The following is a 17683-nucleotide window of genomic DNA, read 5'->3' as shown; positions in this document are numbered from 1 at the left end:
TTTTATTCTGCTCCTCCATTTCCTGTTCTTAAAATTGATTCTGTTGCTAATAAAGAGCTGTGTGTGGATTTTTAAAATAAAAAACTTAATTTGATGATGTCATGACCAGAGTGCCATAGGAAGGAAAATGGTGAAAAGCACTCCCTCTGCTGGCTACCTCTCTTGTTACAAGTGTTCTTTACTGAAAATGGCCTGGTTTTGCTAGCCCGGCCAATTCTGATTTCCAGATACCGGTAACTGTTCCTGGTAGTATTCATTCCCTGCTTTCTTGCCCTGCTATTTTGCCTTTTCAGAACATGCTATTTAAATATTCTAAGTGTTCAGAATGGCCTTTCTGCAGACTTCTCTGCCTAGTCTCCATAAATCTCTGAGTTGAGAAGGGCCCAGTTTACTAATACTGTCTGCTTTATAGGCCACTGTAAGGCAAGCTGTGGAATAGTGAATGAATTAGGGCTGCCATATGTCCGGATTTTCATGGACATTACAGGGATTTCAAAGGCAAAATTGACATCCGAGGGGAATTTCCGAAAGGAGGCACTTTGTCCTGGATCTTAGTTTTAAAAAACCGTATTTTTGTAAACTTTGGTTGGTGTATGTCTAACAAAAGCTCAACAACTTTCAGGTTTTCCTAAAGAAAGCAACAATTTTGGGGGTTTCCTTAAAAAACCTCAACAGAGCCTTCAGGCTATGTGTAGGTGTGTGTGTGTGCAAGCATGCATTTTGGTGTTAGACTGTATGGAAGTGGATTTGGGACCAGGTTGTACGACGTGACAAGAGTACTCCCATCTTCCTCTCTGAAATTTGGCCTCTCTCTCTCCCAAACCCTCAATGACTGCTGTCTCTCACGCAATGGTTTTCCAAAGGCAAAGTATAGGGTTTTTTTACCTGTGCATTTTATACTTTATGATAAAGGCAATAGGCAACCAACCAAAGATGAATGTCTCATGCAAGATTGTGCTGACTACACACAGACAAATGAGCTGCATATGATCTTCAGTGCTGGATACTTGACTCAGCTATGCTGTAGCTGGCACACATTTATTTATATATAAAACTAATTTTCTGCAAGAACCTCAAGGGTACTCTTCTACTGCCGCAAATCAAAATGGGAGTGGGGAGGAGGGCTGGCTAGATCACAGCCCTTAGTAAAAAAGATTTTTTTAAAACAGGTTGAATAGGTAGTTTTCCTGCACAATGACAGCATAAGCACAATTTCCCAACTGGATTTGGGCCATCCTCAGTCATGCACAGCTGGTGTTTGCTCACTAAAATACAGTGTTCCTAAACAAGCAATCTTGATGTATTATGCCTGGCTTCTATTAATTTGAGTTCTTTCTGCTATAATAAATTGTCTGGGGCAATGCAGCTTTCATACACAGTTGTCTTAATGTGAATGCGAGTGAGCCTGACAGAAAAGCCAAAAGTTCTCCTACAGGGCTCCTGGGGGAGTAGAATTGGCTACTGCCATTTCTGAGGGTTAAAAAGAATCTCCTCTCAAAACTAAAAAAGCAGTTAAGGAGGAGGATAGTTGGGCAAAGCCGATTCGCTTCAGGTGGAAAGCAGCAGAAGTTTAGAAATCTCAGTACAGCCTCGGAGAACTGCACATTCTTGTCGTTAATTAACTAAGCCAGCTGTAATGATTTGGTAACTCAAAGTTGTTACAGATCCAGAGGGCCAGGACTGGACCGAATGCTCTCTTTGCTTTAAGTAATACTTGACATGGATGACCTTGACATTCGTTACTGAATCAGAATCTTCCATCAACTAAATTATTTCATCTGCAGTGAGTAGTCACATACACAAACTCAGAACAGCTCTGGAATCCAAGTACTAAAGTCAGCTCTACCTTTGTAGATTTAAGAAAATCAAACTGAAATAGTGCACACATCCACTCTAAAGTACAGACGTGTCTATGTGGCAGGTTTGAAAATCAAGAGATATCCAGTGTACAGATCTTCCTAGTCCACATGTGCACTATGGAAACTATGAACGTACTATTTTTGAAAGCTTCTCATGTTGTTGGTTTAACACACAATTGTCCAACCATGTGCACAAGAAACCATTGTGTGGGTGTGTCTTACGGACCCAATAGAACAAAAGATCTTATAACAAAAAAACTGCAATAATTAAGATTCAGTTCTACATGTACGCACAGCATTAATAAACTAGTCGGTTCTTAGGCAAGTTGGAATTTCTAAGCCTAAGACTAGATTTATAGTTCTGAGACACAAGCAGAGTAAGAGTCATTAGTGTTAGCATTGGGAATCCTTCAGTACCTCAAACCACAACATCCCTGCAGTGCTGCCTGCCAGCAGGAAATAACAGCAAATGTATTTCCATCAAATAGATAAGCAGAATCTAGTAAGCCAAGCGCTATGTCTAGCATATTTTTCTAGTTCCCCAATTGGGCTTCAAAGAGAAACAACAACAACATCATCATCATCATCATCATCAACGTTATTATTATTATTATTAAACCTCCCATTCCTGATACACAAGATCCACTGCAGATTAAGAACGAATCTAGCATTTCTAATCCATTGTAAATACGGTGCCATCAACTTTGAAAGATGAGGCAAAGGCAACTCCACAACCTCAATTTACCTTGTATATTCTTAGTTGGTTGAAATTTAATCAACAAAGCAACTTCAAGACTAACACGTTTATTTTTGTATAAGCTTTCACTGACTAGTCAACCTCAGATGCGTTAAGTATTATCCTGAGTAATGGGTAGAGAAGTGGGTGTATGTGTACACACAGTTTTAGAAAGAAATGGTGAGGTCAAATGAAATAAATAGCAGGGTTCTAAATCACACAGGAAGCCTACACAATAGCAGGCTCTCTACTGCAGGGATTCTTTCGCAGAACATGGAAAGCGGTGACATTGACCACAATGATGCAACAGAGAGAGTGGCGGCCAACAGGCTCGGTCCCTGCTCTCAATAGATGGTGATCATGTGACACTGAGGGAGAATAGCTGAAGAGGGCTATCTTTATCTCCTAGGAGAACAGTGACTTGTCCAAGGCCAATTAAGTGAGATCTGATGGCAGGAGGCAAGATTAGAGAAGGAACTTGCAAGATCATTTCTGCAAATCACTCTCTGACATTCTGCGCCACTCGCCACATTTATCATGCAGATTTCTGTGATCAGTAAGTACTTGGGAAATGTAACATGACCACATGTTCTTAAAAATGCTATTTTAACAATGTAGAAATAAACTGAAGAATAATGACTATGCAGCTCCTATTTGAGGGGTACAGCAGAACTACACAAACACACACACAGCATACACAAGTGCTATAAACAAAGATGATTCATTGTTTGCTAACCCATTGTGTCACGATCGTAAATTTCACCCACTGCAATAACACCAGGCATTAATTATGAAACACTTTCTATGCAGTGTTTGAGAACTTGCCAGGTGACTCCTATTAGTGTCAATCAAGCAATTAATTCCAATACAATGATTTTAAAAATTTACTTCTGTATCAAATATTAATGCAACATCTGCTACTCTCAAGTTCTGCCTCTGCCTTTCCCCCCCTGTAAACCTGACAGATTTTTCAAGAGCCTTGAACTTTCACTGTTAAATTCGCACAGTACATTTTAACCTTGTTTTGACAGCCTTGTTCTAATACTAGTATATTTGCTGCAAATGCTCCCATGTTTCAGGAACATTTTTTATTCATTCACATGGATTGTGTGTTATTTTCTTAAATGCCAACAGGGGATATTATGACCACCTTGCCTACTGCATTGCACCACTAAACCCTTATTTATATCACCCAGGCATAAATAACAAAGAGCAGTGACTTAGAGACTGAGCAATGAACCAGAAATCCCCAATTCCAATTTCAGCGCTTGCGGTTTTCGCATATTCAACTACAGAGCAAGCTAGTATGGTTTAGTGGTTAGAGTGTTAAACTTGGTAGGTAAGGTAAAGGTACCCCTGACCATTAGGTCCAGTTGCGGACGACTCTGGGGTTGCGGTGCTCATCTCACTTTACTGGCCGAGGGATCCGGCGTTTGTCCACAGACAGCTTCTGGGTCATGTGGCCAGCATGACTAAGCCACTTCTGGCGAATCAGAGCAGCGCACAGAAACGCCGTTTACCTTCCAGCCAGAGCGGTACCTATTTATCTACTTGCACTTTTACGTGCTTTCGAACTGCTAGGTGGGCAGGAGCAGGGACCGAGCAATGGGAGCTCACTGCGTCGCGGAGATTCGAACCTCCGACCTTCTGATCAGCAAGCCCTAGGCTCTGTGGTTTAACCCACAGCACCACCAGCATTCAAATCCCCACTCAACCATGAAGCTAAAGGGGTGACCTTGAATCAGTCACAGTCTCTAAGCCCAGCATACTTCACAGGGTTGTTGTGAAGATAAAATTAAGAGGAGGAAGAATCGTGTATGCCACCTTGAGCTCCTTGACAGAAAAGTGGAATATAAATGTAAAAAAAAAAAGCTAAAATATACATCAGAAGCACAACTTCCAATTCCATTTCTGACCAATCTACACATTTTAAAGAGACTATGAACATACAGGTGGCGCTGTGGGTTAAACCACAGAGCCTAGGACTTGCCGATCAGAAGGTCGACGGTTCGAATCCCCGCAACTGGGTGAGCTCCCGTTGTTCAGTCCCAGCTCCTACCAACCTAGCAGTTCGAAAGCACGTCAAAGTGCAAGTAGATAAATAGGTACCGCTCCAGCAGGAAGGTAAACGGCGTTTCCATGTGCTGCTCTGATTTGCCAGAAGCAGCTTAGTCATGCTGGCCACATGACCCGGAAGCTGTCTGCGGACAAACGCCGGCTCCCTCAGCCAATAAAGCAAGATGAGCACCGCAACCCCAGAGTCGGTCATGACTGGACCTAATGGTCAGGGGTCCCCTTTACCTATGAACATACAGACATGTGCATGTTTAAGTTTTGTCCCTGGGATCACAGTCCCTAGAATAGCCAGGGTCTGTTAATACATAGGCAGAGTCTACAATATAGTTTGTACACACACAGGATTTTTTACATCTTCTCCAGAGCATGCATATAGAGCGGACATGGGGTTAGTCATGTCTTCCCACTGAATGCCTATTTAACTGAATATGTGGTTTGTGCCAATGTGGCCTTAGGCAAGTTTCTGTAAAGATTTACTGAAATAATGTATGTGAAGTGCTTTGAATTCTCAAAAGTGGATTTTTTTTATTATAGAAATATTTCACAAATGTACTTTAGCAAAGACATTAAAAGGTAAGTCTAGCAATCATTTTCATAGGGCCCTGTGAACCTTACCCTTAGAAAACTACACACACGTACCCATATCATGAAATTTATCGTAACATTAAAAATAAGCAGATTTACTTAATGTAATGCTAGTTTTCCCTATCAGTGATAGTAGTCAGGGAGTGAAATTCATAAGAATGCACAACAGAAATAGCAGCACAGTGAAGATGAGTATTAGGGAGAATCCTGGTGGAAGAAATGGTGTCTTTTTTTCAACTATATCATTTGAAGCTAGCTACTGAAATTAAAACTACTATTTCAGAAACAACCTTTAAAAATATCTCTGCCTATATACCAGCTATTAAAGTGTTTATTAATATCTGTAACTTTTTATTGATTTTTATATTTAGCAATATTGAAACAATAATCAGGCAATTACTTACCGAATCATTTGCTGCCAGTGCAAGGGCTACATTTACTGAAAAGAGAACACAAAAATTAGCAGAATCAGCCTCTTGGAAATGAGATCACTTCTTAGAAAGAAGCCCCTGACTCCAGATCATTTATGAATAAGGAAAATAGTATGGGTCCCAATACAAATCATTGGGACACTGCACTGTATAATCCACTTCACTGTAAAAACGATTTATTCCTATCTCCTACTTCCATGTTTCTTAAATCAGCTGCTGATTCATAAGAGAACCTAAACTCCTAACCCATAATGGCTAATTGGAGAATTTATTTGGAAGTGTATGAAGTCAGTATTTTCCTTCTTCCACTAGATTCATCTTAAACCTAATGACTGTGTATTGCATCTTCTAATAAAAATCAGTCACAGACAATCCTAAAATGACTCTTTCCCTTTCTTTGCTATTTGAAAGTCAGGATTTTCATAGTTTACAATACATAAAATGAAATATTGAAATGCAAGTAGTGTTATGGACACACTCAAGTCAATAGAACATGAGGATAATTTCTCATTGTAGCTTCTTTCGCTCCCAGTATAATTATTGAACTAGTTTCAACTATGTACTTGATCCAGGGAGCATCACAAATTGTACCGAATAACAATGAAACAAGAACTCTGCTTATATCTGACAGCTTATTTCAGGATGAGTAACATTTATTTAAAAACCTTTTCAAATTAAATCCAAACTAAAAGTAAAATATACTGGAAGTGTACATTGTTAGATAAGAGCTTGTTACATCCGCACACCTATATCTACAAGCAAATTAAAGGTAAATAATATACTGAATCAAATACACAGAACTTACCAGCAGTTGTTGACTTCCCAACACCTCCTTTTCCAGAAGCTACAACCAACACCTGCTTAACTCCTTGAATCGGTTTTTGCTTTGGAAGTCCTCTAGCCATGATTTTGCTACGCTTCTCTTTGAGGACCTCATCGTTTGCATTTGATGACTGAAAACAAAACAGAAACGTGCTAATTCTAAACTGTTTTCATACACCAAAATCTGTGTATGAAAGAGAGAGATAGCAAAATAGTTTCCAGCTCCTCCACTAAAACTACTGGCACATTTATTTCGTCTGACGCCTTGCAAGACTTCTATTATCTCTGTGTTCCTCTAGCCTAGGGCACGTTTGTAAGCCAAGCATGACACCAATGAGATGTGTCAAACTGCAAGTGGGCATAACTAGGAAGGCTTACCATTTTTTTAAAGTTTGCAGCCAGTAATTTTAGCATCCTTGAGGTACTGCCAGCAACTAACAACGCTTTCAGTCCTCTTATTTCCATATCAAAATACATCATACATGCCCGTGTGGCGTCTCTGAAGTTAAGCCATAGATTTGGAGGCAGCAGCTTATCTAGCAAAAGCAAGCTTCTGCCTGCAAGCGGTTAAAACGATAGAATCGCCGCCCAGCGAGGCACTTCTAGGTGCCTTCTCGGTCCGATCGGAAATGGGTGCAGGCGAGGCGGAAGTACCTCCTCGGCAACGACGGTACTTCCTGAAGTGTAAGAGGAATGGGTGCAACTAAGAATCGCAGGGTAGTTTGCTGCGTGACTGGGTCTGTTCACACAGCAGAGCATAGGATCTGCTAGAGAAGAATGAAAATGCGGGTGTGCAAGTGAAAGGAAATCAGAGGAACACATTCCGATTAGCAATAGCAAGAAAGTGCAGTGCTGGAGGGGGGAGGTACTGGCAGAACTGGGTGCGAATTCAGAAAAAGGGAGTGAAGAAAACCCCGACAGATGGAGGCAGGTGTGCATGTGGAACAGAGAATATGGGCAAATGTGTCCATGGAAGAGGAATGGAGGGGATTGTTTACATATACTGTATATGTATGTGAGAGTTAATGCAGATGTATATGCGTGGAGTCTTTAAATGCAATTATGGTTATTGAATGGTGGTGCAAAAAGTAACTGGAGACAGTAAAAAAAGTAAGGTTGGTAAAATGAACTAGAGGGATTGGAACGTGAACAAGGAAGAGAAGGAATAAAAACCCCAAACAATCCTTCGTATGGAGCTATAGAAATGTCACTTGAAACCAATCTCACCAACACACTTTAAAGGGGGGGAGGGTTGTGCAGTGCAATTAATTTGAAAAGGGGATTTCATAGCGCCAACCACTGTTTAGAACCCCTTTCATCCACCAGGCACGAAAAGGACGCACCGTACAACTACATGCTCCGGAGCTCCCGCCTGCCTCGTGCCCATCCAAAATGAAAATGGCTCTCCACGCGTCACTTACCCGAAAGCAGGCGGAAACAGCCGAGGTCGCGGCTCCACCCCAGCCTGGCCGGAGCCATGGCAAGGCTTTTCTCTTCGCAGTTTGTAACGCCAATGCATAAGCTCGCGCCACCATCCTAGCACCCCTCCCAGCGCCTGCCGATGGATCTGCGTAGCCTCGCCTCAGCCCAGCCCCCAAAAGGGGCGGGCAACGGAGGCTGCAAGCAAACAAGCAACAAATGGGACTTATCCCGTTTTAGCGACAAAGACTATTAGCACTGCCTTGGCTTTAGGCTATTGGTATGCAGGGGTCAGCGTCACGTTAGAAAGCTACCGAGGGCCCACATGTGATCAATCGTTGGCCAGCAACTATTGAGGGTCCACGGCCGGTGGGAGGTTGGGGCCAGACCGCAGCAACATCGCATATCCCTCAAGCTTGGAAAGCAAATGACATTTGCTTTTATCCTGAAAAACTCAAAGATGTGCAGAAATTAAGGAGTAATTCTGCTGCTAGGCACAGGTGCTCTCATGAGCAAGGAGTGTCTCCTGCCTGTCTGGATCATCCTCCCTCTCTATTTGTGGGTGCACATATTTGGAGTTTGTTGCCCAGAGATAGGCAGAGTGGGTGGGTTCACACAGACAAAATCGCTAAAGCATTAAAAGCGCACCTGTGCGGACACACTGCAGGGTGGTTGTAGTGACCATGAGGTCTTGCCTCCATCCTCACATGGAAGCACATGTAGAAGCCTTTCTTGCAGAGCAGTAACTCATTCCAGTCGGCTTTTTTGTACATGGAGAGGTCATTCATTCATTCATTTATATGCCACCTTTTTCTAAAGGTAAAGGGACCCCTGACCATTAGGTCCAGTCGCGGATGAGTCTGAGGTTGCGGCGCTCATCTCACTTTATTGGCTTAGGGAGCCGGCATACAGCTTCCGGGTCATGTGGCCAGCATGACTAAGCCGCTTCTGGTGAACCAGAGCAGTGCACTGAAATGCCATTTACCTTCCCGCCGGAGCGGTCCCTGTTTATCTACTTGCACTTCGTGCTTTCGAACTGCTAGGTTGGCAGGAGCAGGGACCGAGCAACGGGAGCTCGCCCCATTGCGGGGATTCGAACCACCGACCTTCTGATCGGCAAGCCCTAGGCTCTGTGGTTTAACCCACAGCGCCACCCACATCGCTCTTCCCCACCATTTTATCCTCACAACAACCCAATGAGGTAGGTTAGGCTGAGAGATAGTAACAGGCATAAGGTCACCCAGTGAGTAGGGATTTGAACCCTGGTCATAGTCCAGCACTCTCACCATTACACCACACTGGTTCTTTGCCTTAGCCAACAAAATATCTTGGGCTGGCCCTGAAAAAGCTGATGCTACTGTTTCCAATATTTTGCCCATCTTTTCCCTATAGGACACAACCCCTGCTCTCACATTTCCTTTTCTGGCAGTCTGATGACTAGGCTTAGCACCACCACCAAATACACAGCAGGAGGGTGGGCTGGCTTTTAACTAATACCATCTCTTTCTGAATGTCTTGTGTGAACCAGCAGGCACTGGCTGTGCTTTGTTTATCTTTTATCATATGCACCCATTCCCTGAGGGCCCAATAGCACTGCTCAGAGGGAACTGGTTACTTCTGGTTACTTGCTTGCTTAGTCCCTCTCCCTCTCCTCTTCCTCTCCCTACCTCCCTCCAAGGTGCAATAGATCCACCACCTTGGCATCCAAGAGAGAGTGTAGTTATGGAAGCCAGCAGAAGCAGCTCCTTGTGTAAGAAGCAGCCACTTCCCCCTTGCACTCAGGGAAGCAGGGCTTTTAATCTACTTTGAGGTTTTCTTTAATTGAAGGGTTTTCATCATGCTCCCTCTCGTGGAAAAGACTAGAATAGCACTCATAATATTTACTTTTATTTGTTTATAAAAAAATATGTCATAAAAAAATCAAAGCCATTTACAGCAATAAAACACTAAACCGTACTATAAAAACAGACATCAATTAACCATTGTGGAAATATGCATTCTTAATTGCATGTGTAAGCCCGGCAAAATAGAAAAGTTTTCAGCAGGGATTTAAAAGTTGGCAAAGAAGGCGCCTGCTAATAGGCAAAAATCTCCCACAAATTTCGAAAACAGTGTGAGCAGCATAGGTGACCTCAAATATTTGCCTGCAGGGATGTGTGAGGACTGGGTGTAACAGGATCAGTGCCAGGTGTGCCTCTGGGGCTGATGGATTGCAGACAGGCAGGTGTTGTCTTTTGTGTGATGATGTGTGGATGTGTATTTGGTGCATGTCCCTATTATTAGTTGACTAGGTATGAGGCTGCTGCAGATCTCTACTCACTGGATGATGTTGGGGCAGGTCACTTTTTCTAAATCTTTATCTAGCTGAATGGGTTGTTCTGAGAATAAAATGAGAACAGGAGAGCCATGTTTGCTGCTTTGAACTGCTTGGAGGAAAATGGGATAGAAATACTTAAAATAGTAATCTAGTCTTCACAGTCAGAGTGCATGAAGGGCCGTTTGTTCAACCCTTGAGATGCAAAGTTCCATTTAGACTAGAGCAGGTCTCTCTATCTGGTCCTCCAAACACACCCCTTACTGCTCCTGCTTTGCACTGCGAGTATTTTTGCCCAGATGGTTTGTCTCTTTGAATGCTTGTGGTCTGAACAGGAAAACAGGGTTTGGAATGTGTATAAAAACTAGCCTACTTGTACAAAGGTGAAATTTACATTTACACTGGCATATGCCCCTCTGAAAGTTCTCTGGAAAGAAATGCAGCGCTTGGGCTGAAAAAAGGTTTCCCACCTCTAGTTTAAAGATTTTACTCTGGCATATTAATATAAAACCAGACTGGTAGCATCTTCATATGGATCAACAGAAGTTACCCTTGTATGTAATTAAATTTACATTTTTGGTGTGTCTGAAATTTGTGCATTTAGGCAAAAAAAAAAAAATGATTCCAGACAAATATACTGTCTTGCCGGTTATGCAGTTTGCACTTATTTTACCTTTCCCTGCCTTCATCTTCCCTGCCACCCCTTCATTTTTTTTAAAAAAAGGTTTATTTAAAATACTTAAACCTCGCTTCTCCTGTTTCTCTCCAGCAGTACTGCATATGTGTTGTTGATACGAAAGCTGCTTTTCTGCATGCACATGAACACACACACACCAACAGAGAAAGCTTATTTATGTCTGCAGTACAATATTCCCTAAGTACCAGCAAAAAAGGGGGAAAGAACTGATGTTCTGCAAAATCATTATGAACTCTTGTAACATGATCGCTAGTTTGTTTGGTGTGATTAATGTGACCTTTGGTTCTTGCGTATCACGTGGTAGTAAAGCAGTAAACCGGGAGAATCAGCACATCTGGAGAAAGTTATTGAAGTGCTTTCAATTTTCCCTATCCCCATTGCATTACATCATCTGATTTTTATTTTGATATATTAATACATTCTTGCATCTTTTCCCATTTATTTCCAGTCACTGCATATTCATAAATCTTACAAGATTTGACATTCAGGTAGAATGCGCCAACATGTTTTTGTAAAAAAAAATTAAGGGTTATAATAGTTAATACAAGATGTCACCACTACATACATCTTTGCTGTTTCTTATAACATCTGATACAAAGTGTGATGTGAAGCCATTGTGTTAGGTATCTCCCCATTCTCTGGAATCAATGGCAAGCAGCTTGTGAGACATGCCCAATATCGTAATTTCATAGCACAAATTGTTTGCATTGGACATGGACTTGCAGCATCTCTGTGCCTCTTATGTCTAGTTTGTCTCTGAATTCTGTGAGATCTTGCATTTTCATCACTACCAATAAATGTGTATTCTTACCAATGTTCTTTTATTATTTGCATATTATAAGGCCCAATTACCGTATTTTTCCATTCATTATCAACTGTTCATACTGTAGCTTTAAAACAAATGTAAAGGCCCAACCTTGCAGGACCTTTTTCCCCCTACGTGACTCATGCCAGCAAGGCAACCTTACTAACACTAACTGCCTCCTCCGGCCAAGATTTGTCCTCTCCTTGCTATTGTAAGCTGCTTTGAACATATATATTTTTAATCAAAAGGCGGCATACAAATAAACGCTGGCTATTTGACCAAGTATTTGTGGAGCTTTCATTCAATGATTCCAGAGCACTTTTCACGATTCCGATTTCTATCTCTGGCTTCTGTTCCTTCCAGGCTTTGCTAACAAGACACAATCCTGTTTTCAATGAGCAGCTTTCACTTCCGCCTACGTGAAGAAGGGGGAAATCAAGAAGGAACCAGGAAGTCCCGTCTCCAGGCTCCTGACGCTTGTCGCTCGGCTTCCTCGGCCATCAGCGACCGCAAGCAGGGAGTAGAAGGGAAGAAACGCGGGTCGGGAGGCGGGACCGCCATCCTTCTCCGGTTTCCTCCGCCGCGGACCATGGCCGACTCGACCCGGGGTCCTTTTGCCCGGGCCCTTTTGCAGCAGTGCCTGCACGCGAGGCTGCAGGTGAAGCCTGCCGAGCCGGGCTCCGAAGCCGAGTGGGTGGAGGTAACGTCTGCACGGGCAGATCTCTCGGGGTTGCCCCGCTTTGATTTCAATAAGGCATCCCCCGACTTGGCGAGCAGAGATCATCGCTTTCTGCTCCTGTCTGCCTGCTCGTCCCTACCCCCACCAAAATAATAATAATAATAATAATAATAATAATAATAATAATAATAATAATAATGTTGCTACCGCCGAATTGATCTTCAATTTGCACATCACCCTGCTTGCTTCCTAAAATAAAATCAAGATGTCCCGATGTCAATACGGATTATTGTAATAATCGTGATGATCCCCCCACCAAGTGCCGGAAGTACTTCGCTTCCATGGCTTTTTTCCCATCGCTTCCGGAACTCAGGAAAAATCCTGAAACGGAATAGTGGACGTTTTCACGCGTGAAGTTTAAAGCCACGGTTTCTTCTCATATTGCTTAACATTACAGAGGCGTCTCCCCCTCCCCCCCCTCATTTTTTCTTTTTTTGCATGGGGAACGATCGTCATGGAGCGAACTGCCTAGTAACCAAAATATACATTTAACATTTCGGCGAGACTTAATTCTGAGTAGAGATCAGGTTTTTTCACACGTTACACTGAACACAGGTACGAGCTGTCTCTGCACGTTCTCAGGTGCTAGTATGGAAGAGAGCATAATCGTTGGTTGGTGCAGTTCGACTGTAGTGTACACAAGTGCACAGAAAGTACATCTGCTTAATGTAATGTGTGAACACCCCTACTGAAACTTGGGAAGCAGCCCAAACTTTTTCCACTGGTACTCCATGAGTTTCACTCAGGTGGTCCACAGCATGTCTAAAAATACAATTACGGGTAGATTCATGTAGCACAGTACTTTACAGTTGCTACAGCAGGCAGAAAAATCAAGTGATTCCTCAGCAATTTTCAGGTTGTGGGGAGCAGGGGACAGAGTTTAGGAACAACCACTGCATTAGTTCATCTAGCAGCTGATTTCCAGAGTTTGGGGCAGGACTCTTTCTTAGGCTGACCGGGAGACACCAGGAATTGAATCTTGCAGTCTACCATTGACCGTTGGCCATGCAAATTGTGAAAGCACCTGGAGTAGTGAAGATTTGACATCTCAGATTTGACGTACTGGATTCAAATTCATCTCTGACCTACCTTACAGGGTGGTTGCAACACTATAAAAATGAGGATAGTTATCATTCTTTTATTAAAATCATATTTACACAATCCCCCAGATGTTACAGGACATTGTGAAATGACATTAATATTATTGTTGGCTTATTTTGTTTTTAATTATCTTTTCCTAAGCTGCAGATTAGGCATTATTGTTTCAATACACCTCATGTTTATTCTGAGATCAGCTTATTTGTACTCTGAAGATTGTGACTGGAGATTCAACTGATAGTCGGAGACTAACAATGTATGGAACATGCTTGCTGCTTGGCTGATTTTTGGCTGATTTTGTTTAACAATTTGAATACAGTTTGGAAAACCTAAGTATATTTTGAGTGTATCAGACGTGTATGCCTCAAAATAAACTATGTAACTTTTATTTATTTGTTCAAGAAACAGAGAAAATAAAACATTCAGTTCTCTATCATGGAAGAAGTTGTTTTTAAATGTATGATGTCTGAGGCACAAAGAAATATGTATCCCAGATATAAAAATGTTTAATTTTATTTTTGTGGTCTTTATGGTACTTTCCACAACTTTCCACTAAAAGAAATCTAGCTTGTGACCTTTTAAGACCTAGATTACCTATTACTTCAGAATCTAGACACGGAAAATAAATTGCTTTTATTTTGCATACAGAAACATTTCAGTTTACATCTACTGAAATGAATGAGTTTTCCAATTAAGGTTTAAATCCTAGACATACTTCCCAGGGAATAAGTCTCATGCATGTCTAAGAAGACATGCATAGGATTGTGGTTTCATGCACAATATTAATAGATCTCTTTAATTACAGTAAAAAACATTGTATATGGATGTGTAAATATATTTCTTTGTTATTTTGAATAGATACAGCGAGGACTTATAATCTATGTATGTTTCTTCAAAGGGGCTAGTGAAGAAATTATTCCCAAAATGGGTAGGTGTTTAGATAAAATAGTATTTAAAAACAGCCATTTTAAAACGGCACTAAAATATGCAAATAACTGCAGCTGCATCATTGAGCCTATCATAAAATAGTAATAAGAACTTGTTTCATGAGATTTTTGTAATGAAAAGCTTTGAATCATTAAAAACTGCTCTCCAGGGAAAGTTCTAAGCAAGTATTTCATTCCGAATCGTTCTGCATACAAGTCCGATGTGCTTTTTAATTAACTTGTTCTTATTAAGGTTTGCTGTTTAATAAGCTTGTTGATGCAGAGTGCGTTATTAATACAGTGCCATATTTAGCTGAAGGCTTGAGGCAGTATTGAAATGTAGCTTGAACCAGTAACTATGTTTGTTACTTTCTGTCCTCCTTTTCTTTTATACTGCAGTTTCTTTTGAAAATAAAAATTGTTAAGTGGCACACACTCAGTATCAAGCCTTCTCTTTACAGAATGCTTGTAGCCAGTGTTGTTCTTCCAAGAAACAGGTACTGCTGATTCCCTTGTTGCCAAAGACCTCTGGCTTTAGCTCCCACTGCATGAACATGTCAGAAAGGGCTTCACACCTTTATGCCTTGTTACCTTTTGATCATCTTCTTTTGCAAATGATATGGGTGATGAAGAGCAGCAAAGGGGTTGATTCTTAAAAAATATTTTGCATTTGTACTTAAGGCGAAGTAGGATTTTAATCATGGGTTCTATCCAAAGAAGTCTTGTTTGCACGAGGCCTTCTGCTTGCACAATGGAATTTCCCCTCTCTTTGCTCCCCCCACATGCCCTCCCCAATTTGTTCTGTGGGTTCCTCCAGAGCAGATTTAGGGTGGTGTGGTGCGTGAACCAAGGAAGGGAGAATGAGGAGAAGTTCTGTTGCACAAGTGCAAGTCCTGGCACTAACAGAACAGTTTGGTTGGATGCAACCCTATGAGCTTGGACTAGTCTTTCCAAATTAGTTAATAACTTGTGTTATTACAAAGTACCACCTTGTGTACTGCAATGCAATGCAGGAGTGAGGACAAACCCAGCTTAGATCCCTTCACAGTTTTGAAGCTTAGGGACAGACTTGTCTCTTAGCATAATCCATGACCCGCCAGATTAGCAGGAGAGTGAAATGAAGTGAGAATACATAGCTGTCCCTTTTAAGCCTTCAGAATAAGGGTTCAAAAGAAATTCTATTCATGGCCCATTACGATACAGTAAAAAACTATTAAATTAATTGGGCTTAACCCTTATTCGGTTAGAAGTATTTCTACTTTCTCATTTTTCTTGATATATAAATATATACCAGGTAGCCAGTAGAGGGAGCTAATGTACAGGTAAATGTGCTTCTTCTCCACTATTGTATAAGAGGAAACTGGACATTGGAATTCAGGTACTATCCCTGTTTCACATGCCTGTGTCTTGACTTTTGTCCTTACGGGCAGAATTTAACTTGCTGCATTGCTAATGCATGACCACAAACCTACTAACTGCAATTGTTTTTCCCTTCTCTGTCTTTGCAGTCAATACGCTCGTGAATGTGAAGTTGAGTGAAACGGAAAGCGGCGAATACGTGTCTGTTCTGGATTTGCCAGGCAGCATATTAGTAATACCCCAGGCCACGCTGGGTGGCAAACTGAAGGGGAGAAGAATGCAGTATCATTCCAACATTGAAAAGGAAATTGGGATGGAGCTGTACTCCCAGTTTGTGACTCAGTGTGAACGAGAACTGACTGCAAATACCAAATGTGTAGAGGCTGGGGTTGCTCTCAAGTACGGCACATATGGAAACCGGCAGGTGTTGAAAGTGGATACAAATGGACCTTTCAGTCATATGATTGAGTTTTGAGGAGGGAAAAGGTGATTTATTTTTTAAGGACATGCATACTGCCTAAGGAATGTTGCACAGTTGTGTTAAGGAATATAGTTCAATTGATTCTAAGCATTTGAGAGCAAGGAAAAGATTTCAGTAAGCCCAGCTAATAAATAATTTAATTCTTGTGAGTTAAATTACCTCAAAATGTCTTCCTCCTTCGTGTATGGGACCTAACCAATCAGTGGTTCTCGTTTTTTGACAAAAAGAGGCCCAGCTGCAGAACTGTCTTTGAATCTATTCTGTTGGTAATGCCACCACGCTCTGTGGGTTGAGGGGTGATAGAACAGGAGATGGCCACCACTTTGGAGATTCCCAGGTTGTGGCATCAGGTCCATTTTGCACCACCACCGTGTGCTTTTTGACACTCAGTCAAGACAAACTTCATTATCCAGGCCTTTGGCTGAGCAGACATCCACCCTTTTCCTACATACTGCTATTCTGCAGTGCTGCTTTGCTAGGCCAAGGTAGACTGAGTTCATACCTTTTCTTTTATTGTTGATTTTTTGTAACCTGCCCTGGGGCAGTGAAGGGTTGGGTATAAGAATGAATGAATGAATGAATGAATAAATAAGTATAGTAATAGCCAGTTCCCAGGATTCTATTTTTGTTGCACTCTTAACATGACAAAGAAACAAGATGTCCACCATAACAAGAGTGAAGGATGAAGAGACATGTTCATGGTCTCTACTTGCTTTCAGCCTGTGCCAATGATTAGGTCATCCTTGAACCAAACTATAGCTCTGTAACTTTTCTATCAGCAGCAGAGCATTACAGGCTTTGAGGAAAGATGCAGCAGTGAAAGGGTGAACAGGGGATCTGTTTTGCATCTTTAGCCTTTGATGCATGAGTCAGCTGGCTGAAGAGATTGGCACTTCTACATCAACATGGGTGAGAAATGGTGGCTGAGGCAATTTAGGGAATGTAATTCTTCCTGCTTTTGGTGATAGCACTTTTTATGCCACCACCCCCCCCAAAAAAAAAACTACCCCGGCTCCTTTTTTAGGACTTTAAAATTGAACATTCTCCATCATAAATATAGACACTTTGTTAATGGTGAAGAAATTGTACTGAATCTTTGATTTCCAGTGTTTGCGACATTGACCTGTGTGCTGCTTCCACTGTGATACTCCGGGGTGAATCATGTGATCAAGTTACTCTCTTTTACAGAAAAGAAATAATTTCTGTTCTGTTCTCTTGTAGTACTTGTTTCTTATCATTCCAGAGGCATGCATGTTGCTTGATGATGGGATTCTATCTTTCAATATGTAATGAGATAGTAGATGACTAGTTGGCTCCCCACTTGCTTATATTACAG

The 17683-nt window shown here is 41.6% G+C and overlaps 2 protein-coding genes across 6 annotated transcripts in view; one reads left to right on the top strand and one right to left on the bottom strand.

The window, feature by feature from the left end:
- The window catches only part of NUBPL (NUBP iron-sulfur cluster assembly factor, mitochondrial), a 57608-nt gene extending 49513 nt beyond the window's left edge, over nucleotides 1-8095 (bottom strand). Inside the window, exons 1-3 of one of the 4 annotated variants that reach the window (XM_083453339.1) lie at nucleotides 7931-8095; nucleotides 6493-6640; nucleotides 5661-5695 (exon numbers count right to left, since the gene is read on the bottom strand). In XM_083453339.1, the coding sequence (XP_083309465.1) occupies nucleotides 5661-5695; nucleotides 6493-6640; nucleotides 7931-8044 (297 nt within the window). In that variant the 5' untranslated portion in view covers nucleotides 8045-8095. Of the gene's footprint in view, nucleotides 1-5660; nucleotides 5696-6492; nucleotides 6641-6887; nucleotides 7138-7930 lie in introns of those variants that run through there. The other 3 variants (XM_083453337.1, XM_083453338.1, XM_083453341.1) reach the window with 3 other exon arrangements.
- Nucleotides 8096-11936: 3841 nt separating this feature from the next.
- DTD2 (D-aminoacyl-tRNA deacylase 2) lies at nucleotides 11937-17567 on the top strand. Of its 2 annotated transcripts, none has more exons than XM_083453443.1 (3): nucleotides 11937-12444; nucleotides 14440-14509; nucleotides 16016-17567. In XM_083453443.1, the coding sequence occupies exons 1-3, from the start codon at nucleotides 12139-12141 to the stop codon at nucleotides 16339-16341; spliced, it is 702 nt and encodes a 233-aa protein (XP_083309569.1). In that variant the 5' UTR covers nucleotides 11937-12138; the 3' UTR covers nucleotides 16342-17567. The 2 variants fall into 2 exon arrangements, with proteins under 2 accessions (XP_083309569.1, XP_083309570.1); XM_083453444.1 differs by having other exon boundaries at nucleotides 11958-12402.
- Nucleotides 17568-17683: the final 116 nt, after the last annotated feature.

Source organism: Podarcis tiliguerta (assembly GCF_965153285.1).
Source record: "Podarcis tiliguerta genome assembly, chromosome: 1".
NCBI classification, from domain to species: domain Eukaryota; kingdom Metazoa; phylum Chordata; class Lepidosauria; order Squamata; family Lacertidae; genus Podarcis; species Podarcis tiliguerta.
Note: the sequence above shows the minus strand (reverse complement) of the source record. Positions and strands in the feature narration are given on the sequence as shown.

Bases quoted from the DNA above. Each gene is read 5' to 3' on its own strand.
- DTD2 (XM_083453443.1), top strand. From the start codon at position 12,139: ATGAGCAGCTTTCACTTCCGCCTACGTGAAGAAGGGGGAAATCAAGAA. The intron at 12,445-14,439 runs GTAACGTCTGCA...TATTTTGAATAG, and splicing joins CCGAAGCCGAGTGGGTGGAG to ATACAGCGAGGACTTATAAT. The intron at 14,510-16,015 runs GTAGGTGTTTAG...CTGTCTTTGCAG, and splicing joins AGAAATTATTCCCAAAATGG to TCAATACGCTCGTGAATGTG.